General features: G+C 48.5%; 1 protein-coding gene across 1 annotated transcript in view; it reads right to left on the bottom strand.

The window, feature by feature from the left end:
* LOC121289822 (hexokinase-1-like) overlaps nucleotides 1-24,100 on the bottom strand; it is a 520,526-nt gene that overhangs the window by 64,160 nt on the left and 432,266 nt on the right. The window contains exon 10 of the mRNA XM_041209697.1: nucleotides 515-663. Within this exon, the coding sequence (XP_041065631.1) occupies nucleotides 515-663 (149 nt within the window). The remainder of the gene's footprint in view (nucleotides 1-514; nucleotides 664-24,100) is intronic.

Genomic DNA, 24,100 nt, shown 5'->3' with positions numbered 1-24,100 from the left:
CTTTCCTTGATCAGCTCAGATTTGTCCAAGTTCTCATTCGCCCAGGGCGGAATCTTATGTCTTCCCCCATGGCGGGTTCGGTGGTGGAAACGGTGTTTAACCAGATGGGAGGTTGGTGGGTGGGGACTGCCAGCTTCCCAGATTAAGTCCATGGCGTTGCCCCACTGCCACTTGAGGCCCTTCAGTGTGTAATTAATGCACACTTAATGCCTCATCCCATTTGGTAACAACCATTAGTAATGGCCCAGTGGAGGGCAGGGGTGGGTTGCCATGTGTTTGGGGTTGCTTGTGGGTTCCCAAGGGGGCTGTCTTTCAAAGGCACCCAATGCCCTTGCTGCCAACTTCCCTTATCTGCCTCCTCCGTGACCCCCAGCCCATGAGAACCCTCCCTCCTGCCATCACTCACCTTTGACCTGGGATCCAAAGTTACCTGTTCGTCCCAAGCCCACTCCACTCACCATGTCATGTTTGAATCTACTCATATACTGGTGATTATGCAGAGGAACACACTCACCTCTTCACCTGTCCCTTGCATAATTTCCAAAGGAATGGGAAACATTTTGTGGTACATTCGAACGGATCGCCTAACTCCAGCATGCAACACAACAAGCAGGACACGGAGGTTAGTGCCACCCAAATCAACAGCGATGAACTTGCCACTTTCTGGAAGAGAAATTTGCCTTACGTTGTTACTGGCAGACAAAATGCTTTCAAATCAGACATGTGATTCTGAAATGCATGGTCAATGTTATACGTAATTATCCTGCCATTGTTCAGTGTCAAAAGCTTAATTTTAAAAATCCATTTACAGGATGTGGGTGTCACTGGTTGGGCCAGCATTTATTGCCTATCCCTAGTTGCCCTTGAGAAGGTAGTGGTGAGCTGCCTTCTTGAACTGCTGAGGTCCCTGTGGTGTAGGTACACACACAGTGCTGTTAGGGAGGGAGTTCCCGGATTTTGACCCAGCGACAGTGAAGGAACAACGATATATTTCCAAGTCAGGGTTGTTATGATCCTGGCTGATGTTACTACCAGACAACTCAGGTCTCAGGGTGGAACCCGACTTGATAGACCCTGACTTTTATATTTTGTTTAGATATTTGGAGAGTGGCTACTGAACAGAGTCACAGGAGTCAGCTGATGAACTTTAAACAAAAGAATAAAACATTTATTAAACAAGAAAAGATGAACTATATTATAATACTCTTTCACTCCCAACTACACCTTTACAAATATATACAGATTTGTAAGGATAACACAAGTTACAAAAGCTACCTTATACTCTAATGTTCATAGTAAGTACACAGACCATGTAAACCATAGAACCATAGAACACTACAGCACAGAAAACAGGCCATTCGGCCCTTCTAGTCTGTGTTGAAATATTATTCCGCTAATCCCATTGACCTGCACCTTGTCCATAACCCTCCAGACCTCTTCGATCCATGTATCTGTCCAATTTATTCTTAAAACTTAAGAGTGAGCCTGCATTTACCACGTCAGATGGCAGCTCGTTCCACACTCTCACCACTCTCTGAGTGAAGAAGTTCCCCCTAATGTTCCTCCTAAACCTTTCTCCTTTCACCCTAAAGCCATGTCTTCTCGTGTTTACTTCTCCTAATCTAAGTGGAAAGAGCCTACTTGCATTTACTCTGTCTATACCCCTCATTATTTTGTAAACTTCTATCAAATCTCCTCTCATTCTTCTACGCTCCAAGGAATAAAGTCCTAACCTGTTTAATCTTTCCCTGTAACTCAACTCCTTAAGACCTGGCAACGTCCTAGTAAATCTTCTCTGCACTCTCTCAATCTTAAAGATATCCTTCCTGTAGTTAGGCGAACAGAACTGCACACAATACTCCAAAGTTGGCCTCACCAATGTCTTATACAACCTCACCAAAACATCCCAACTCCTATACTCAATACTTTGATTTATGAAGGCCAGTGTGCCAAAAGCTTTCTTTACAACCATGTCTACCTGTGATGCCACTTTCAGGGAATTATGTATCTGAACTCCCAGATCCCTTTGTTCCTCCGCACTCCTCAGTGCCCTACCATTTACTGTGTATGTCCTACCTTGGTTTGTCCTTCAAAAATGCAACACCTCACACTTTTCTGCATTAAATTCCATCTGCCATTTTCTGGCCTATTTTTTCAGTTGGTCCAGATCCCTCTACAAGCTTTGAAAGCCTTCCTCGCTGTCCATAACGCCTCCAATCTTAGTGTCATCAGCAAACTTGCTGATCCAATTTACCACATTATCATCCAAATCATTGATATAGACAACAAACAACAATGGTCCCAGCACAGATCCCTGAGGCACACCACTAGTCACAGACCTCCAGTCTGAGAAGCAATCATCCACTACCACTCTCTGTCTTCTCCCACACAGCCAATTTCGAATCCAGTTTACAACCTCTCCATGGATACCAAGTGTCTGAACCTTCTGAACTAACCTCCCATGTGGGACCTTGTCAAAGGCCTTACTAAAGTCCATGTAGACAATATCCACAGCCTTTCCTTCATCTACTTTCTTGGTAACCTCCTCGAAAAACTCTACAAGGTTCGTCAAACACAACCTACCATGCACAAAGTCATGCTGACTATCCTTAATCAGCCCTTGGCTGTCCAAATAATTGTATATCCGATCTCTCAGAACACCTTCCAATAATTTACCTGCTCCTGAAGTCAGGCTCACTGGCCTGTAATTACCTGGTTTATTTTTGGAGCCTTTTTTAAACAACAGAACAACATGAGCTACCCTCCAATCCGTCGGCATCTCACCCATGGCTAAGGACATTTTAAATATTTCTGCCAGGGCCCTTGCAATTTCTACACTAGTCTCCCTCAAGGTCAACCAATAGGCAACCTGTGGTCAGACACACCGCACTCTGAAACCAAGGGACAGATGACACCTCAACCAGATGCTATGGATCTCTCCTCCACTCCACCAGATGCTTGTCACACTGTGAGCCAACCAGCCACACTGCACTCCATCCTTCACACGAGGGTTTCCAACCTCCACTCCAAGAACTTGCCTTGGAATCTTTTCCCAAACCAAGACTTTCTCTCAGTTACCTTCCCCAAAGGTTCACCTCTAGGGTCTCAAACTCTCCTTCCGATGTTCCTCTCCCTGGATCGCCATGTACATTCAAGCTTTCTTCCACACAGTCTCTCTCTCAGACTCAGCTGTGGCGACAGAACGCCATTTCTTCACATTCCCATAGTAAAGAGCTTAAGACTTTTAGCTGTCTCCTTGGATCTTCTGGCTTCTTGCAAGCCTGTTTTGCTTTAAGTCTGCATCGTGCAGCTTTCTCCCTTTAAGTTTGGAGCCTTCTTCTCTGCCCCTAACTTTCATTTCCACGGGACAGGATCTTCTTCCAAATTCCTGACCTTGTCCTTTAACTTAACTTAAAGGGCTTCTTGGGGCCTTTCTCTTTTCCCTTTCAGACCTGTCCCCTGCCGTTCCCTTTCCCAGTGGACTGCTGACAACTTGGTATCTCCCTTGAGATCCAGAACTCACTTGATATTCACTGTTACTTTAACTTTAGAGCAACTCATCCAATATTCCTCAGCAATCTGCTAGTATATCAGCTAGAGAGAGATAAAACTACTTCCTCCACCTTACAGCATAATCATAAGCTGAACTCAAACTGCTTTCAGTTTCTCTATGTCTGTGTGTGGGCCTCCTGTTGTTAGGCAACAGCCCAGTTTTTTCTACCTTGTGTTTGTTTTAACACCCTTTCAAGAGTCATAAAACCTATTTAAAATGCTGGCATCTTTTAAAGTGAAACTAAAACTCAAATTTCCCCCTTTCTTAACACACCAATACAGAAATACAAATGAAATTTAAACTTAAAAGTATACCCTTAACTAACTCAAATACACATATAACTTAAGTAAAACTATTTCTAGTTCCTAACAGGATGGTAAGCAGCTTTGAGGGAACTTACAGGTGGTGATGTCCCATGTATCTGCTGCCCTTATCCTTCTAGACAGTAGTGGTTGTGGTTTGGAGGGTGCTGTCTACGGGGTCTTGGTGAGTTCCTGCAGTGCATCTTGTAGGTAGTCCACACTGCTGCTACTGTGCATCAGTGGTGGAGGGAGTGAGTGTTTGTGAATGGGATGCCAGTCAAGTGGGCTACTTTGTCCTGGCTGGTGTCAAGCTTCTTGAGTGTTGTTGGAGCTGCACTCATCCAGGCAAGTAAAGAATATTTCTTCACATTCCTGACTTGTGCCTTGTAGCTGGTGGACAGGTTTGGGGAGTCAGGAGGTGAGTTACTTGCCACAGGATTCCTAGCCTCTCAACTGCTCTTGTAGCCACAGTATTTATATGGCTCGTCCAGTTCAGTTTCTAGTCAATGGTAGCCCTCAGGATGTTGATAGTGGGGGATTCAGGGATAATAATGCCATTGAACGTCAATAGGTGATGGATAGATTCTCTCTTTTTCGAGATGGTCATGTGTTTTTGCGAATAATGTACCAACTAAAAACTAAAATTGTAGGGCAGGTGCAGTGTTCTAACAGTGTGATTAGCAGTGCGGCTGGCAGTGTGATGGGCAGTGTGCTGAGAGTGAGATTGGCGGTTTGGTTACAGTGTGATTTGCAGTGTGGTGACAATGTGATTGGCAGTGTGGTGACAGTGAGATTAACAGTTTGATGACTGTGTAATTGGCAGTGTGGTGACAGTGTAATTGGCAGTGTGGTGTCAGTGTGATTGGCAGAGGTGAAAGTGTAATTGGCAGTGTGGTGACAGTGTAATTGGCAGTGTGGTGACAGTGTTATTGGCAGAGGTGAAAGTGTAATTGGCAGTGTGGTGTCAGTGTGATTGGCAGAGGTGAAAGTGTAATTGGAAGTGTGGTGTCAGTGTGATTGGCAGTGTGGTGATAGTGTTATTGGCAGTGAGGTGACAGTGTGATTGTCATTGTGGTGACAGTGAGATTGGCCGGTTGGTGACAGTGTGATTGGCAGTTGGGTGTCAGTGTGGTTGGCAGTGTGGTGAGAGTGAGATTGGCAGTGTGGTGAAAGCCTGAGTGGCAGTGTGGGGACAGTGTAATTGACAGTGTGGCGGCAAGGTGATTGGCAGTGTGGTGACAGTGTGATGACAATGTGATTGGCAGTGTGGTGTTAGTGTAATTAGTGGTGTGGTGACAGTGTGATTGGCAGTGTGGTGACTGTGTGATTGGCAGTGTGGTGACTGTGAGATTGGCAGTGTGATGACAGTCTCATTGGCAGTGTGGTGACTGTGAGACTGGCAGTGTGATGACAGTCTCATTGGCAGTGTGGTGACTGTGAGATTGGCAGTGTGGTGACAGTTTGTTTGGCAGTGTGGCGACAGTGTGATTGGTTGCGTTGTGTCAGTGCAATTCGCAGTGTGGTGACTGTGAAATTGGCAGTGTGGTGACAGTGAGATTGGCAGCGTGGTGACAGTGTGCTTGACAGTGTGGTGACAGTGAGATTGCCAGTTTGGGTACAGTGTAATTGGCAGTGTGGTGACAGTGTGATTGGCAGTGTGCTGACTGTGAGATAGGCTGTGAGGTGACAGTGCGAATGGCAGTGTGGCGACAGTATGGTGAGAGTGAGGTAGGCTGTTTGCTGACAATGTGGTTGGCAATGTGGTGACAGTGTAATTGGATGTGCGGTGGCAGTGTGGGGAAAGTGAGATTGGCAGTTTGATGACAGTGTAATTGGCACTGCGGTGACAGTGTGGTTCGCAGCGTGGTGACAGTGTGATTGGCAGATTGTTGACTGTGTGATTGACAGTTTGGTGACTGTGGTTGGCAGTTGGTGACAGTGTAGCTGGAAGTGTGGTGATAGTGTAATTGGCAGTGTGATGAGAGTGTGATTGGCAGTTTGGTGACGGTGTGACTGGCAGTTTGATGACAGTGTAATTGGCAGTGTGGTGAAAGTCTTATTGGCAGTGTGGGGACAGTGTAATAGCCAGTATGGTGTCAGTGTAATTGGCAGTGTGGTGACTGTGAGGTTGGCAGTGTGGGGACAGTGTGATTGGCAGTGTGGTGTAAGTGTGATTGGCAGTGTGGTGACTGTGTGATTGGCAGTGTGGTGACTGTGAGACTGGCAGTGTGATGACAGTCTCATTGGCAGTGTGGTGACTGTGTGATTGGCAGTGTGGTGACTGTGAGACTGGCAGTGTGATGACAGTCTCATTGGCAGTGTGGTGACTGTGAGATTGGAAGTGTGGTCACTGTGAGATAGGCAGTTTGGTATCAGTGTGATTGGCAGTGTGGTGACAGTGAGATTGGCAGTGTGGTGTCTGTTTGATTGTCAGTTTAGTGATAGTATGGTGACAGTGTGTTTGGCATTGTGGTGAGAGTGAGATTGGCAGTGTGGTGTCAGTTTGATTGGCAATTTGGTGAAAGTGTGGTGACAATGTGTTTGGCAGTGTGGAGAGAGTGAGATTGGCAGTTTGGTGACAGTATGATTGGCAGTGTGGAGACAGTGTGATTTGCAGTGCGGTTACAGCGTTATTGGCAATGGGCTGAGAGTGAGATTGGCAGTTTGGTGATAGTATGATTGGCAGTGTGGTGACTGTGTGATTGGCAGTGTGGTGACTGTGAGATTGGCAGTGTGATGACAGTCTCATTGGCAGTGTGGTGACTGTGAGACTGGCAGTGTGATGACAGTCTCATTGGCAGTGTGGTGACTGTGAGATTGGCAGTGTGGTGACAGTTTGTTTGGCAGTGTGGCGACAGTGTGATTGATTGCGTTGTGTCAGTGCAATTCGCAGTATGGTGACTGTGAAATTGGCAGTGTGGTGACAGTGAGATTGGCAGCGTGGTGACAGTGTGCTTGACAGTGTGGTGACAGTGAGATTGCCAGTTTGGGTACAGTGTAATTGGCAGTGTGGTGACAGTGTGATTGGCAGTGTGCTGACTGTGAGATAGGCTGTGAGGTGACAGTGCGAATGGCAGTGTGGCGACAGTATGGTGAGAGTGAGGTAGGCTGTTTGCTGACAATGTGGTTGGCAATGTGGTGACAGTGTAATTGGATGTGCGGTGGCAGTGTGGGGAAAGTGAGATTGGCAGTTTGATGACAGTGTAATTGGCACTGCGGTGACAGTGTGGTTCGCAGTGTGGTGACAGTGTGATTGGCAGATTGTTGACTGTGTGATTGACAGTTTGGTGACTGTGGTTGGCAGTTGGTGACAGTGTAGCTGGAAGTGTGGTGATAGTGTAATTGGCAGTGTGGTGACAGTGTGATTGGCAGTGTGGTGAGAGTGAGATTGGCAGTTTGGGGACAGTGATTGGCAGTATGGAAACAGTGAGATTGGCTGTGTGGTGACAACGTGATTGGCAGTGTGCAGTTACTCTGATTGGCAGTTTGGTGACAGTGTAATTGGCAGTGTGGTGAAAGTCTTATTGGCAGTGTGGGGACAGTGTAATAGCCAGTATGGTGTCAGTGTAATTGGCAGGGTGGAGACTGTGAGATTGGCAGTGTGGTGGTTGTGAGATTGGCAATGTGGTGACTGTGAGGTTGGCAGTGTGGGGACAGTGTGATTGGCAGTGTGGTGTAAGTGTGATTGGCAGTGTGGTGACTGTGTGATTGCCAGTGTTGTGACTGTGAAACTGGCAGTGTGTTGACAGTGTGATTGACTGCGTGCTGACTGTGAGATAGGCTGTGAGGTGACAGTGCGATTGGCAGTGTGGTGACAGTGTGGAGAAAGTGAGATTGGCAGTTTGGCTACAGTGTGGTGACAGTGTAATTTTCAGTGCAGTGACAGTGTGTGTGGCAGTGTGGTGACAGTATGATTGGCACTGTGCTGTCAGTGTGATTGGCAGTGTGGTCTCAGTATAATTGGCAGTGTGGTTACTGTGAGTTTGGAAGTGATGTTGCTGTGAGTTTGGCAGTGTGGTGACAGTGAGATTGGCAGTTCGGTGTCAGTGTCATTGACAGTGTGGTGACAGTGATATTAGCAGTGTGCTGTCAGTGTGGTTGGCAGTGTGGTGTCAGTGAGATTCGCAGTGTGGTGTCTGTGTGATTGGTAGTGTGCTGAGAGTGAGATTGGCAGTGTGCAGACAGTGAGATTGGCAGTGTGGTGTCACTGTGATTGGCACTTTGGTGAAAGTGTGATTGGCAGTGTGGTGTCAGTGTGCTGGGCAGTGTGGTGTCAGTTAGATTGGCTAATTGGTGTCTGTGTGATTGGCAATGTGGGGACAGTGAGATTGGCAGTTTGGTGAAAGTGTGATTGGCAGTGTGGTGTCAGTGTTATTGGCACTGTGGTGTCAGTGAGTTGGCAGTGTGGTGTCTGTGTGATTGGCAGTGTGATGACAGTGAGATTGGCAGGGTGGTGTCAGTGTTATTGGCAGCGTGGTGTCAGTGAGGTTGGCAGTGTGGTGTCTGTGTGATTGGCAGTGTGCTGACAGTGAGATTGGCAGTGTGGTGTCAGTGTTATTGGCAGTGTGCTGACAGTGAGATTGGCAGGGTGGTGTCAGTGTTATTGGCAGCGTGGTGGCAGTGAGGTTGGCAGTGTGGTGTCTGTGTGATTGCCAGTGTGCTGACAGTGAGATTCGCAGGGTGGTGACAGTGTGATTGGCAGTGTGGTGAGAGTGTGATTAGCTGTGCGGGTAGAGTGAGATTGCCAGTGTGGTTACAGTGAGATTGGTGGTGTGGTGACAGTGAGATTGGCAGTTTTGTGGCAGTGTGATTGGTAGTTTGACGTCAGTAAGATTGGCAGTGTGGTGAGAATGAGATCGGCACTGTGGTGTCGGTCAAATTGGCAGTGTGGTGACGGTGTGTTTGGCAGTGTGGTGAGAATGAGATTGGCTGTTTGGTGACAGTATGATTGGCAGTGTGGAGACAGTGTGATTGGCATTGTGGTGGCAGTGTCACTGGCAATGTGGTGAGAGTGAGATTGGCAGATTGGTGACAGTGTGATTCGCAGTGTGATAAGAGTGAGATTGGCAGTGTGGTGACATGAGATTGGCAGAGTGGTGTCAGTGTGATTGGCATTATGGTGTCAGTGTGGTTACAGTGTGATTGGCAGTTTGGGTACAGTGTGATTGGCAGTGCGGTGCCAGAGTAATTGGCAGTGTGGTCTGAGTATAATTGGCAGGGTGGGGAAAGTGAGTTTGGCAGTGTGGTGATTGTGAGATTGACAGTGTGGTGAGAGTGTGATTGGCTGTGTGGGTACAGTGAGATTGCCAGTGTGGTGTCAGTGTGATTGGCAGTGTGGTGTCAGTGTGGTGACAGTGTGACTGGCAGTATGGTTACAGTGTGATTGGCAGTGCAGTGCCAGTGCAATTGGCAGTATGGTGAGGGTGAAATTGGCAGTGTGGTCTGAGTATAATTGGCAGTGTGGTGAAAGTGTGATTAGCAGTGTGGTGGCAATGTGATTGGCAATGTGGTGACAGTGAGATTGGCAGTTTGGTGACAGTGTGATTTGCAGAGTGGTGTCAGTGTTATTGGCAGTGGTGTCAGTGATGTTGGCAGTGTGGTGTCTGTGTGATTGGCAGTGTGCTGACAGTGAGATTGGCAGTGTGGTGTCAGTGTTATTGGCAGTGTGGTGTCAGTGAGGTTGGCAGTGTGGTGACTGTGTGATTGGCAGTGTGGTGTCAGTGTTATTGGCAGTGTGGTGTCAGTGAGATTGGCAGTGTGGTGTCTGTGTGATTGGCAGTGTGCTGACAGTGAGATTGGCAGTGTGGTGTCAGTGTTATTGGCAGTGTGGTGTCAGTGAGATTGGCAGTGTGGTGACTGTGTGATTGGCAGTGTGCTCACAGTGAGATTGGCAGGGTGGTGACAGTGTGATAGGCAGTGTGGTGTCAGTGTGATTGGCAATTTGGTATCAGTGTGGTCTCAGCATAATTGGCAGTGTGGCGAAAGTGAGTTTGGCTGTGTGGTGACTTTGTGATTGGTAGTGTGGTGACTGTGAGTTTGGAAGCATGGTGACAGTGAGATAGGCAGTTTGGTGTAGCGTGATTGGCAGTGTGGTGCCAGTGTAATTGGCTGTGTGGCGACCTTGTAATTGGCAGTGTGGTCTCAGTATAATTGGCAGTGTGGCGAAAGTCATTTTGGCAGTGTGGTGTCAGTTAGATTGGCAGTTTGGTGTAGTGTGATTGGCAGTGTGCTGATAGTGAGATTGGCAGTGTGGTGTCAGTTAGATTGGCAGTTTGGTGTAGTATGATTGGCAGTGTGCTGATAGTGAGATTGGCATTGTGGTGTCAGTTAGATTGGCAGTTTGGTGAAAGTGTGATTGGCAGTGTGGTGTCAGTGTTATTGGCAGTGTGGTGTCAGTGAGGTTGGCAGTGTGGTGTCTGTGTGATTGGCAGTGTGATGACAGTGAGATTGGCAGGGTGGTGTCAGTGTTATTGGCAGCGTGGTGGCAGTGAGGTTGGCAGTGTGGTGTCTGTGTGATTGCCAGTGTGCTGACAGTGAGATTCGCAGGGTGGTGACAGTGTGATTGGCAGTGTGGTGAGAGTGTGATTAGCTGTGCGGGTAGAGTGAGATTGCCAGTGTGGTTACAGTGAGATTGGTGGTGTGGTGACAGTGAGATTGGCAGTTTTGTGGCAGTGTGATTGGTAGTTTGACGTCAGTAAGATTGGCAGTGTGGTGAGAATGAGATCGGCACTGTGGTGTCGGTCAAATTGGCAGTGTGGTGACGGTGTGTTTGGCAGTGTGGTGAGAATGAGATTGGCTGTTTGGTGACAGTATGATTGGCAGTGTGAAGACAGTGTGATTGGCATTGTGGTGGCAGTGTCACTGGCAATGTGGTGAGAGTGAGATTGGCAGTGTGGTGTCAGTGAGGTTGGCAGTGTGGTGACTGTGTGATTGGCAGTGTGGTGACTGTGTGATTGGCAGTGTGCTCACAGTGAGATTGGCAGGGTGGTGACAGTGTGATAGGCAGCGTGGTGTCAGTGTGATTGGCAATTTGGTATCAGTGTGGTCTCAGCATAATTGGCAGTGTGGCGAAAGTGAGTTTGGCTGTGTGGTGACTTTGTGATTGGTAGTGTGGTGACTGTGAGTTTGGAAGCATGGTGACAGTGAGATAGGCAGTTTGGTGTAGCGTGATTGGCAGTGTGGTGCCAGTGTAATTGGCTGTGTGGTGACCTTGTAATTGGCAGTGTGGTCTCAGTATAATTGGCAGTGTGGCGAAAGTCATTTTGGCAGTGTGGTGACAGTGAGATAGGCAGTTTGGTGTAGTGTGATTGGCAGTGTGCTGATAGTGAGATTGGCATTGTGGTGTCAGTTAGATTGGCTAATTGCTGTCTGTATGATTGGCAATGTGGTGACAGTGAGATTGGCAGTTTGGTGAAAGTGTGATTGGCAGTGTGGTGTCAGTGTTATTGGCAGCGTGGTGGCAGTGAGGTTGGCAGTGTGGTGTCTGTGTGATTGCCAGTGTGCTGACAGTGAGATTCGCAGGGTGGTGACAGTGTGATTGGCAGTGTGGTGAGAGTGTGATTAGCTGTGCGGGTAGAGTGAGATTGCCAGTGTGGTTACAGTGAGATTGGTGGTGTGGTGACAGTGAGATTGGCAGTTTTGTGGCAGTGTGATTGGTAGTTTGACGTCAGTAAGATTGGCAGTGTGGTGAGAATGAGATCGGCACTGTGGTGTCGGTCAAATTGGCAGTGTGGTGACGGTGTGTTTGGCAGTGTGGTGAGAATGAGATTGGCTGTTTGGTGACAGTATGATTGGCAGTGTGGAGACAGTGTGATTGGCATTGTGGTGGCAGTGTCACTGGCAATGTGGTGAGAGTGAGATTGGCAGATTGGTGACAGTGTGATTCGCAGTGTGATAAGAGTGAGATTGGCAGTGTGGTGACATGAGATTGGCAGAGTGGTGTCAGTGTGATTGGCATTATGGTGTCAGTGTGGTTACAGTGTGATTGGCAGTTTGGGTACAGTGTGATTGGCAGTGCGGTGCCAGAGTAATTGGCAGTGTGGTCTGAGTATAATTGGCAGGGTGGGGAAAGTGAGTTTGGCAGTGTGGTGATTGTGAGATTGACAGTGTGGTGAGAGTGTGATTGGCTGTGTGGGTACAGTGAGATTGCCAGTGTGGTGTCAGTGTGATTGGCAGTGTGGTGTCAGTGTGGTGACAGTGTGACTGGCAGTATGGTTACAGTGTGATTGGCAGTGCAGTGCCAGTGCAATTGGCAGTATGGTGAGGGTGAAATTGGCAGTGTGGTCTGAGTATAATTGGCAGTGTGGTGAAAGTGTGATTAGCAGTGTGGTGGCAATGTGATTGGCAATGTGGTGACAGTGAGATTGGCAGTTTGGTGACAGTGTGATTTGCAGAGTGGTGTCAGTGTTATTGGCAGTGGTGTCAGTGATGTTGGCAGTGTGGTGTCTGTGTGATTGGCAGTGTGCTGACAGTGAGATTGGCAGTGTGGTGTCAGTGTTATTGGCAGTGTGGTGTCAGTGAGGTTGGCAGTGTGGTGACTGTGTGATTGGCAGTGTGGTGTCAGTGTTATTGGCAGTGTGGTGTCAGTGAGATTGGCAGTGTGGTGTCTGTGTGATTGGCAGTGTGCTGACAGTGAGATTGGCAGTGTGGTGTCAGTGTTATTGGCAGTGTGGTGTCAGTGAGATTGGCAGTGTGGTGACTGTGTGATTGGCAGTGTGCTCACAGTGAGATTGGCAGGGTGGTGACAGTGTGATAGGCAGTGTGGTGTCAGTGTGATTGGCAATTTGGTATCAGTGTGGTCTCAGCATAATTGGCAGTGTGGCGAAAGTGAGTTTGGCTGTGTGGTGACTTTGTGATTGGTAGTGTGGTGACTGTGAGTTTGGAAGCATGGTGACAGTGAGATAGGCAGTTTGGTGTAGCGTGATTGGCAGTGTGGTGCCAGTGTAATTGGCTGTGTGGCGACCTTGTAATTGGCAGTGTGGTCTCAGTATAATTGGCAGTGTGGCGAAAGTCATTTTGGCAGTGTGGTGTCAGTTAGATTGGCAGTTTGGTGTAGTGTGATTGGCAGTGTGCTGATAGTGAGATTGGCAGTGTGGTGTCAGTTAGATTGGCAGTTTGGTGTAGTATGATTGGCAGTGTGCTGATAGTGAGATTGGCATTGTGGTGTCAGTTAGATTGGCAGTTTGGTGAAAGTGTGATTGGCAGTGTGGTGTCAGTGTTATTGGCAGTGTGGTGTCAGTGAGGTTGGCAGTGTGGTGTCTGTGTGATTGGCAGTGTGATGACAGTGAGATTGGCAGGGTGGTGTCAGTGTTATTGGCAGCGTGGTGGCAGTGAGGTTGGCAGTGTGGTGTCTGTGTGATTGCCAGTGTGCTGACAGTGAGATTCGCAGGGTGGTGACAGTGTGATTGGCAGTGTGGTGAGAGTGTGATTAGCTGTGCGGGTAGAGTGAGATTGCCAGTGTGGTTACAGTGAGATTGGTGGTGTGGTGACAGTGAGATTGGCAGTTTTGTGGCAGTGTGATTGGTAGTTTGACGTCAGTAAGATTGGCAGTGTGGTGAGAATGAGATCGGCACTGTGGTGTCGGTCAAATTGGCAGTGTGGTGACGGTGTGTTTGGCAGTGTGGTGAGAATGAGATTGGCTGTTTGGTGACAGTATGATTGGCAGTGTGAAGACAGTGTGATTGGCATTGTGGTGGCAGTGTCACTGGCAATGTGGTGAGAGTGAGATTGGCAGTGTGGTGTCAGTGAGGTTGGCAGTGTGGTGACTGTGTGATTGGCAGTGTGGTGACTGTGTGATTGGCAGTGTGCTCACAGTGAGATTGGCAGGGTGGTGACAGTGTGATAGGCAGCGTGGTGTCAGTGTGATTGGCAATTTGGTATCAGTGTGGTCTCAGCATAATTGGCAGTGTGGCGAAAGTGAGTTTGGCTGTGTGGTGACTTTGTGATTGGTAGTGTGGTGACTGTGAGTTTGGAAGCATGGTGACAGTGAGATAGGCAGTTTGGTGTAGCGTGATTGGCAGTGTGGTGCCAGTGTAATTGGCTGTGTGGTGACCTTGTAATTGGCAGTGTGGTCTCAGTATAATTGGCAGTGTGGCGAAAGTCATTTTGGCAGTGTGGTGACAGTGAGATAGGCAGTTTGGTGTAGTGTGATTGGCAGTGTGCTGATAGTGAGATTGGCATTGTGGTGTCAGTTAGATTGGCTAATTGCTGTCTGTATGATTGGCAATGTGGTGACAGTGAGATTGGCAGTTTGGTGAAAGTGTGATTGGCAGTGTGGTGTCAGTGTTATTGGCAGCGTGGTGGCAGTGAGGTTGGCAGTGTGGTGTCTGTGTGATTGCCAGTGTGCTGACAGTGAGATTCGCAGGGTGGTGACAGTGTGATTGGCAGTGTGGTGAGAGTGTGATTAGCTGTGCGGGTAGAGTGAGATTGCCAGTGTGGTTACAGTGAGATTGGTGGTGTGGTGACAGTGAGATTGGCAGTTTTGTGGCAGTGTGATTGGTAGTTTGACGTCAGTAAGATTGGCAGTGTGGTGAGAATGAGATCGGCACTGTGGTGTCGGTCAAATTGGCAGTGTGGTGACGGTGTGTTTGGCAGTGTGGTGAGAATGAGATTGGCTGTTTGGTGACAGTATGATTGGCAGTGTGGAGACAGTGTGATTGGCATTGTGGTGGCAGTGTCACTGGCAATGTGGTGAGAGTGAGATTGGCAGATTGGTGACAGTGTGATTCGCAGTGTGATAAGAGTGAGATTGGCAGTGTGGTGACATGAGATTGGCAGAGTGGTGTCAGTGTGATTGGCATTATGGTGTCAGTGTGGTTACAGTGTGATTGGCAGTTTGGGTACAGTGTGATTGGCAGTGCGGTGCCAGAGTAATTGGCAGTGTGGTCTGAGTATAATTGGCAGGGTGGGGAAAGTGAGTTTGGCAGTGTGGTGATTGTGAGATTGACAGTGTGGTGAGAGTGTGATTGGCTGTGTGGGTACAGTGAGATTGCCAGTGTGGTGTCAGTGTGATTGGCAGTGTGGTGTCAGTGTGGTGACAGTGTGACTGGCAGTATGGTTACAGTGTGATTGGCAGTGCAGTGCCAGTGCAATTGGCAGTATGGTGAGGGTGAAATTGGCAGTGTGGTCTGAGTATAATTGGCAGTGTGGTGAAAGTGTGATTAGCAGTGTGGTGGCAATGTGATTGGCAATGTGGTGACAGTGAGATTGGCAGTTTGGTGACAGTGTGATTGGCAGAGTGGTGTCAGTGTTATTGGCAGTGGTGTCAGTGATGTTGGCAGTGTGGTGTCTGTGTGATTGGCAGTGTGCTGACAGTGAGATTGGCAGTGTGCTGACAGTGAGATTGGCAGTGTGGTGTCAGTGTTATTGGCAGTGTGGTGTCAGTGAGGTTGGCAGTGTGGTGACTGTGTGATTGGCAGTGTGCTCACAGTGAGATTGGCAGGGTGGTGACAGTGTGATAGGCAGTGTGGTGTCAGTGTGATTGGCAATTTGGTGAAAGTGTGATTGGCAGGGTGGTGTCAGTGTTATTGGCAGCGTGGTGGCAGTGAGGTTGGCAGTGTGGTGTCTGTGTGATTGGCAGTGTGATGACAGTGAGATTGGCAGGGTGGTGTCAGTGTTATTGGCAGTGTGGTGGCAGTGAGGTTGGCAGTGTGGTGTCTGTGTGATTGCCAGTGTGCTGACAGTGAGATTCGCAGGGTGGTGACAGTGTGATTGGCAGTGTGGTGAGAGTGTGATTAGCTGTGCGGGTAGAGTGAGATTGCCAGTGTGGTTACAGTGAGATTGGTGGTGTGGTGACAGTGAGATTGGCAGTTTTGTGGCAGTGTGATTGGTAGTTTGACGTCAGTAAGATTGGCAGTGTGGTGAGAATGAGATCGGCACTGTGGTGTCGGTCAAATTGGCAGTGTGGTGACGGTGTGTTTGGCAGTGTGGTGAGAATGAGATTGGCTGTTTGGTGACAGTATGATTGGCAGTGTGGAGACAGTGTGATTGGCATTGTGGTGGCAGTGTCACTGGCAATGTGGTGAGAGTGAGATTGGCAGTTTAGTGACAGTGTGATTCGCAGTGTGATAAGAGTGAGACTGGCAGCGTGGTGACATGAGATTGGAAGTGTGGTGTCAGTTTGATTGGCAGTTTGGTGACAGTCTGGTGACAGTGTGTTCCGCAGTGTGGTCTCAGCATAATTGGCAGTGTGGCGAAAGTGAGTTTGGCTGTGTGGTGACTGTGTGATTGGCAGTGTGGTGACTGAGAGTTTGTAAGTGTGGTGACAGTGAGATAGGCTCTTTGCTGTCATGCGATTGGCAGTGCGGTGCCAGTGTAATTGGCAGTGTGGTGAGGGTATGATTGGCCGTGTGGTCTGAGTATAATTGGCAGTGTGGCAAAAGTGAGTTTGGCAGTGTGATGACTGTGAGATTGACAGTGTGGTGAGAGTGTGATTGGCTGTGTGGGTACAGTGAGATTGCCAGTGTGGTGTCAGTGTGGTTACAGTGTGATTGGCAGTTTGGGTACAGGGTGATTGGCAGTGCGGTGCCAGAGTAATTGGCAGTGTGGTCTGAGTATAATTGGCAGGGTGGGGAAAGTGAGTTTGGCAGTGTGGTGACTGTGAGATTGAGAGTGTGGTGAGAGTGTGATTGGCTGTGTGGGTACACCGAGATTGCCAGTGTGGTGTCAGTGTGATTGGCAGTGTGGTGTCAGTGTGGTGACAGTGTGACTGGCAGTATGGTTACAGTGTGATTGGCAATGCAGTGCCAGTGCAATTGGCAGTATGGTGAGGGTGCAATTGGCAGTGTGGTCTGAGTATAATTGGCAGTGTGTTGAAAGTGTGATTAGCAGTGTGGTGGCAATGTGATTGGCAGTGTGGGAACAGTGAGATTAGCAGTGTGGTGGCAATGTGATTGGCAGCGTGGTGAGAGTGTGATTGGCTGTGTGGGTACAGTGAGTATGCCAGTGTGGTGTCAATGTGATTGGCAGTTTGGTGAATGGGAGATTGGCCGTGTGGTGACAGTGTGATTGGCAGTGTGGGGACAGTGTGATTGACAGTGTGGTGAAAGTGTGATTAGCAGTGTGGTGGCAATGTGATTGGCAGCGTGGTGAGATTGTGATTGGCTGTGTGGGTACAGTGAGTATGTCAGTGTGGTGTCAATGTGATTGCCAGTGTGGGGACAGTGAGATTGGCAGTGTGGTGACAGTCAGATTGGCAGTGTGATGACAATGTGATTGGTAGTGTTTTGTCAGTGTGATTGGCAGTGTGGTCCCAGTATAATCGGCAGTGTGGTGACGGTGAGATTGGCAGTGTGGTGTCAGTGTGATTGGCAGTTTGGTGACTGTGAGTTAGGCAGTTTGGTGACAGTGTGATTGGCTGTGTGGTGTCTGTATGATTGGCACTGTAGTGACAGTGTGATTGGCAGTTTGGTGACAGAGTAATGGGCAATGAGGTGTCAGTGTGATTGGCAGTGTGCCAGCATTGAGATTGGCAGTGTGGGTACAGTGTAATTGAGAGTATGGTGACTTTGAAATTGGCCATGTGGGGAGAGTGAAATTGGCTGTTTGATGACTGTGTGATTGGCAGTGTGGTGTCAGTTAGATTGGCAGTTTGGTGTCTGTGTGATTCGCAATGTGGTGTCAGTTTGATTGGCAATGTGGTGACTTTGAGATTGGCAGTGTGGTGACGGTGAGATTGGCAGTGTGGTGTCAGTGTGATTGGCAGTTTGGTGACTGTGAGTTAGGCAGTTTGGTGACAGTGTGATTGGCTGTGTGATGTCTGTATGATTGGCACTGTAGTGACAGTGTGATTGGCAGTTCGGTGCCAGTGTAATTGGCAGTGTGGTGACGGTGTAATTGGCAGTGTGGTCTGAGTATAATTGGCAGTGTGGTGAAAGTGAGCTTGGCAGTGTGGTGACTGTGAGATTGGCAGTGTGGTGAGAGTGTGATTGGTGTGTGAGTACAGTGAGATTGGCAGTGTGGTGTCAGTGTGGTGACAGTGTGATTGGCAGTATGGTTACAGTGTAATTGGCAGTGCAGTGCCAGTGTAATTGGCAGTGTAATGAGGGTGTAATTGGCAGTGTGCTCTGAGTATAATTGGCAGTGTGGCGAAAATGAGTTTGGCAGTGTGGTGACAGTCAGATTGGCAGTGTGATGACAATGTGATTGGTAGTGTTTTGTCAGTGTGATTGGCAGTGTGGTCCCAGTATAATCGGCAGTGTGGTGACGGTGAGATTGGCAGTGTGGTGAAGGTGAGATTGGCAGTTTGGTGACTGTGAGTTAGGCAGTTTGGTGACAGTGTGATTGGCTGTGTGGTGTCTGTATGATTGGCAGTGTGGTGACAGTGTGATTGACAGTGTGGGGACAGTGAAATTGGCAATGTGGCAACAGTGTGATTGGCATTGTGCTGTAGTGTGTTACGCAGTGTGGTGACAATGAGATTGGCAATCTGGTCTCAGTATGATTGGCAGTTTGGCAAAAGTGTAACTGGCAGTGTGCTGTAGTGTGATTGGCAGTGTGGTGGCAGTATGATTGGCACTGTAGTGACAGTGTGATTGGCAGTTTGGTGACAGAGTTATTGGCAATGAGGTGTCAGTGTGATTGGCAGTGTGCCAGCATTGAGATTGGCAGTGTGGGTACAGTGTAATTGAGAGTATGGTGACTTTGAAATTGGCCGTGTGGGGAGAGTGAAATTGGCTGTTTGATGACTGTGTGATTGGCAGTGTGGTGTCAGTTAGATTGGCAGTTTGGTGTCTGTGTGATTCGCAATGTGGTGTCAGTGTGATTGACAATGTGGTAACTTTGAGATTGGCAGTGTGGTGACTGAGAGTTTGGAAGTGTGGTGACAGTGAGATAGGCAGTTTGGTGTCAGTGTAATTGGCAGTGTGGTGACGGTGTAATTGGCAGTGTGGTCTGAGTATAATTGGCAGTGTGGCGAAAGTGAGTTTGGCAGTGTGGTGACAGTGAGATTGGCAGTTTGGTGTCAGTGTAATTGGCAGTTTGGTGTCAGTGAGATTGACAGCATGGTGTCAGTGTGATTGGCAGAGTGGGGACACTGTGATTGGCAGCGTGGGGACAGTGTTGTTGGCAGTGTGGTGTCATTGTGATTCTCAGTGTGGTGTCAGTGTAATTGGTAGTGTATTGACAATGAGATTGGCAGAATGGTAACAGCAATTTGGCAGTGTGGTGAAGGTGAGATTGGCAGATGGTGACAGTGAGATTGGCAGTTTGGTGACAGTGTGATTGGCAGTGTGGTTTCAGGGTCATTGGCAGTGTGGTGACAGTGTAATTGGCAGTGTGATTGGCAGCTAAGTGACAGTGTGATTGGCAGTGTGGTGCCAGTGTCATTTACAGTGTGTTGACGGTGTGATTAGCATTTTGGTGTCAGGGAGATTGACAGCGTGGTGTCAGTGTGATTGGCAATGTAGGAACAGTGTGATTGGCAGTGTGGGGACAGTGAGATTGGTAGTGTGGTGACAGTATGATTGGCAGTGTGGAGACAGTGTGATTGGCAGTGTAGTGGCAGTGTCACTGGCAATGTGGTGAGAGTGAGATTGGCAGTTTAGTGACAGTGTGACTCGCAGTGTGATAAGAGTGAGACTGGCAGCGTGGTGACATGAGATTGGCAGTGTGGTGTCAGTTTGATTGGCAGTTTGGTGACAGTCTGGTGACAGTGTGTTTCGCAGTGTGGTCTCAGCATAATTGGCAGTGTGGCGAAAGTGAGTTTGGCTGTGTGGTGACTGTGTGATTGGCAGTGTGGTGACTGAGAGTTTGTAAGTGTGGTGACAGTGAGATAGGCTCTTTGCTGTCATGCGATTGGCAGTGCGGTGCCAGTGTAATTGGCAGTGTGGTGAGGGTATGATTGGCCGTGTGGTCTGAGTATAATTGGCAGTGTGGCAAAAGTGAGTTTGGCAGTGTGATGACTGTGAGATTGACAGTGTGGTGAGAGTGTGATTGGCTGTGTGGGTACAGTGAGATTGCCAGTGTGGTGTCAGTGTGGTTACAGTGTGATTGGCAGTTTGGGTACAGGGTGATTGGCAGTGCGGTGCCAGAGTAATTGGCAGTGTGGTCTGAGTATAATTGGCAGGGTGGGGAAAGTGAGTTTGGCAGTGTGGTGACTGTGAGATTGACAGTGTGGTGAGAGTGTGATTGGCTGTGTGGGTACAGTGAGTATGCCAGTGTGGTGTCAATGTGATTGGCAGTTTGGTGAATGGGAGATTGGCCGTGTGGTGACACTGTGATTGGCAGTGTGGGGACAGTGAGATTGGCAGTGTGGTGACTGTGTGATTGGCAGTGTGGTGACTTTGAGATTGGCAGTGTGGTGACTGAGAGTTTGGAAGTGTGGTGACAGTGAGATAGGCAGTTCGGTGCCAGTGTAATTGGCAGTGTGGTGATGGTGTAATTGGCAGTGTGGTCTGAGTATAATTGGCAGTGTGGTGAAAGTGAGCTTGGCAGTGTGGTGACTGTGAGATTGGCAGTGTGGTGTCAGTGAGATTGGCAGTGTGGTGAGAGTGTGATTGGTGTGTGAGTACAGTGAGATTGGCAGTGTGGTGTCAGTGTGGTGACAGTGTGATTGGCAGTATGGTTACAGTGTAATTGGCAGTGCAGTGCCAGTGTAATTGGCAGTGTAATGAGGGTGTAATTGGCAGTGTGCTCTGAGTATAATTGGCAGTGTGGCGAAAATGAGTTTGGCAGTGTGGTGACAGTGAGATTGGCAGTGTGGTGTCAGTGTAATTGGCAGTTTGGTGTCAGTGAGATTGACAGCATGGTGTCAGTGAGATTGGCAGTTTGGTGTCAGTGTAATTGGCAGTTTGGTGTCAGTGAGATTGACAGAGTGGGGACACTGTGATTGGCAGTGTGGGGACAGTGAGATTGGCAGTGTGGGGACAGTGTTGTTGGCAGTGTGGTGTCATTGTGATTCTCAGTGTGGTGTCAGTGTAATTGGTAGTGTATTGACAATGAGATTGGCAGAATGGTAACAGCAATTTGGCAGTGTGGTGAAGGTGAGATTGGCAGTTTGGTGACAGTGAGATTGGCAGTTTGGTGATAGTGGGATTGGCAGTGTGGTTTCAGGGTCATTGGCAGTGTGGTGACAGTGTAATTGGCAGTCTGATTGGCAGCTAAGTGACAGTGTGATTGGCAGTGTGGCGACAGTGTCATTTACAGTGTGTTGACGGTGTGATTAGCATTTTGGTGTCAGTGAGATTGACAGCGTGGTGTCAGTGTGATTGGCAATGTAGGAACAGTGTGATTGGCAGTATGGGGACAGTGAGATTGGTAGTGTGGTGACAGTATGATTGGCAGTGTGGCGAAAGTGTGATTGGCAGTGTAGTGACAATGAGATTGGCAGAGTGGTAACAGCAAATTGGCAGTGTGGTAGAGCTGAGATTGGCAATTTGGTGACTGTGAGGTTTGCAGTTTGGTATCAGTGAGATTGACAGCGTGGTGTCAGTGTGATTGGCAGTGTGGGGACAGTGAGATTGGCAATTTGGTGAGAGTATGATTGGCAGTGTGGCGACAGTTTGATTGGCAGTGTGGTGACTGTCTGATCTTCAGTGTGGTGTAATTGTGATTCTCAGTGTGGTTTCAGTGTAATTGGCAGTGTAGTGACAATGAGATTGGCAGAGTGGTAACAGCAAATTGGCAGTGTGGTGAAGGTGAGATTGGCAATTTGGTGACTGTGAGGTTTGCAGTTTGGTATCAGTGTGATTGGCAGTTTGGTGTCTGTGTAATTGGCAGCATGGCGAAAGTGAGTCTGGCAGTGTGGTGACTGTATGATTGGCAGTGTGGTTGCTGTGAGTTTGCAAGTGTGGAGACAGTGAGATTGGGATTGTGGTGTCAGTGTGTTAGGCAGTGTAGTGGCAAGGAGATGGGGAGTTTGGTGTCAGTGTTATTGGCAGGGTAGTGCCAGTGAGATTGAAAGTTTGGTGTCTGTGTGATTGGCAATGTGGTGACAGTGAGATTGGCAGTTTGGTGTCAGTGTGATTGGCAATGTGGTGACTTTGAGATTGGCAGTGTGGTGACTGTGTGATTGGCAGTGTGGTGACTGTGTGATTGGCAGTGTGGTGTCAGTTAGATTGGCAGTTTGGTGTCTGTGTGATTCGCAATGTGGTGTCAGTGTGATTGGCAATGTGGTGACTTTGAGATTGGCAGTGTGGTGACTGAGAGTTTGGAAGTGTGGTGACAGTGAGATAGGCAGTGTGGTGTCAGTGTGATTGGCAGTTCGGTGCCAATGTAATTGGCAGTGTGGTGACGGTGTAATTGGCAGTGTGGTCTGAGTATAATTGGCAGTGTGGTGAAAGTGAGTTTGGCAGTGTGGTGTTAGTGAGATTGGCAGTGTGGTGACAGTGTGATTGGCAGTGTGGTGACAGTGTGATTGGTAGTGTGGTGTCAGTGTGATTGGCAGTGTGGTGACAGTGTGATTGGCAGTGTGGTGTCAGTTTGATTGGCAGTGTGGTGACAGTGTGATTGGCAGTGTGGTGACTGTGAGTTAGGCAGTTTGGTGACAGTGTGATTGGCTGTGTGGTGTCTGTATGATTGGCACTGTAGTGACAGTGTGATTGGCAGTTTGGTGACAGAGTAATGGGCAATGAGGTGTCAGTGTGATTGGCAGTGTGCCAGCATTGAGATTGGCAGTGTGGGTACAGTGTAATTGAGAGTATGGTGATTTTGAAATTGGCCATGTGGGGAGAGTGAAATTGGCTGTTTGATGACTGTGTGATTGGCAGTGTGGTGTCAGTTAGATTGGCAGTTTGGTGTCTGTGTGATTCGCAATGTGGTGTCAGTGTGATTGGCAATGTGGTGACTTTGAGATTGGCAGTGTGGTGACTGAGAGTTTGGAAGTGTGGTGACAGTGAGATAGGCAGTTTGTTGTCAGTGTGATTGGCAGTTCGGTGCCAATGTAATTGGCAGTGTGGTGACGGTGTAATTGGCAGTGTGGTCTGAGTATAATTGGCAGTGTGGTGAAAGTGAGTTTGGCAGTGTGGTGTTAGTGAGATTGGCAGTGTGGTGACAGTGTGATTGGCAGTGTGGTGACAGTGTGATTGGCAGTGTGGTGTCAGTGTGATTGGCAGTGTGGTGACAGTGTGATTGGCAGTGTGGTGACAGTGTGATTGGCAGTGTGGTGTCAGTTAGATTGGCAGTGTGGAGTCTGTGTGATTGGCAATGTGGTGTCAGTGTGATTGGCAGTGAGGTGTCAGTGTGATTGGCAGTGTGGTGACAGTGTGATTGGCAGTGTGGTGTCAGTGTGATTGGCAGTGTGGTGTCAGTTAGATTGGCAGTGTGGTGTCTGTGTGATTGGCAATGTGGTGTCAGTGTGATTGGCAATGTGGTGACAGTGAGATTGGCAGGGTGGTTACAGTGTGATTGGCAGTGTGGTGAGACTGTGATTAGCTGTGTGGCTACAGTGAGATTGCCAGTGTGGTGTCAGTGTTATTGGCAGTGTGGGGACAGTGTGATTGGCAGTGTGGGGACAGTAAGATTGGCAGTGTGGTGTCTGTGTGATTGGCAATGTGGTGTCAGTGTGATTGGCAATGTGGTGACAGTGAGATTGGCAGGGTGGTTACAGTGTGATTGGCAGTGTGGTGAGACTGTGATTAGCTGTGTGGCTACAGTGAGATTGCCAGTGTGGTGTCAGTGTTATTGGCAGTGTGGGGACAGTGTGATTGGCAGTGTGGTGACTCTGTGATTTTCAGTGTGGTGTCATTTTGATTATCAGTGTGGTGTCAATATAATTGGCAGTGTAGTTACAATGAGATTGGCAGCATGGTAACAGCAAATTGGCAGTGTGGTGAAGGTGAGATTGGCAGTATGGTGACTGTGAGGTTTGCAAATTGGTATCAGTGTGATTGGCAGTTTGGACTCAGTATAATTGGCAGTGTGATGAAAGTGAGTTTGGCGGTGTGGTGACTGAAGGATTGGCAGTGTGGTTGCTGTGAGTTTGGCAGTGTGGTGACAGTGAGATTGGCAGTGTGGTGTCAGTGTGATTAGCAGTGTGGTGATAGTGTGATTGGCATTGTGGTGTCAGTGTGATTAGCAGTGTGGGGACAGTGAGATTGGCATTGTGGTGTCAGTGTTATTGGCAGTGTGGTGGCAGTGCGTTTGGCAGTGTGGTGTGAGTGTGATTGGCAGTGTGGGGACAGTGAGATTGGCATTGTGGTGTCAGTGTTATTGGCAGTGTGGTGTGAGTGTGATTGGCAGTGTGGTGACAGTGAGATAGGCAGTTTGGTGTCAGTGTGATTGGCAGTGTGGTGACAGTGAGATAGGCAGT

Source organism: Carcharodon carcharias, chromosome 17 (genome assembly GCF_017639515.1).
Source record: "Carcharodon carcharias isolate sCarCar2 chromosome 17, sCarCar2.pri, whole genome shotgun sequence".
Lineage (NCBI taxonomy): Eukaryota > Metazoa > Chordata > Chondrichthyes > Lamniformes > Lamnidae > Carcharodon > Carcharodon carcharias.
The sequence above is the reverse complement of the archived record's forward strand: the minus strand, read 5'-3'. Positions and strand labels throughout refer to the sequence as shown.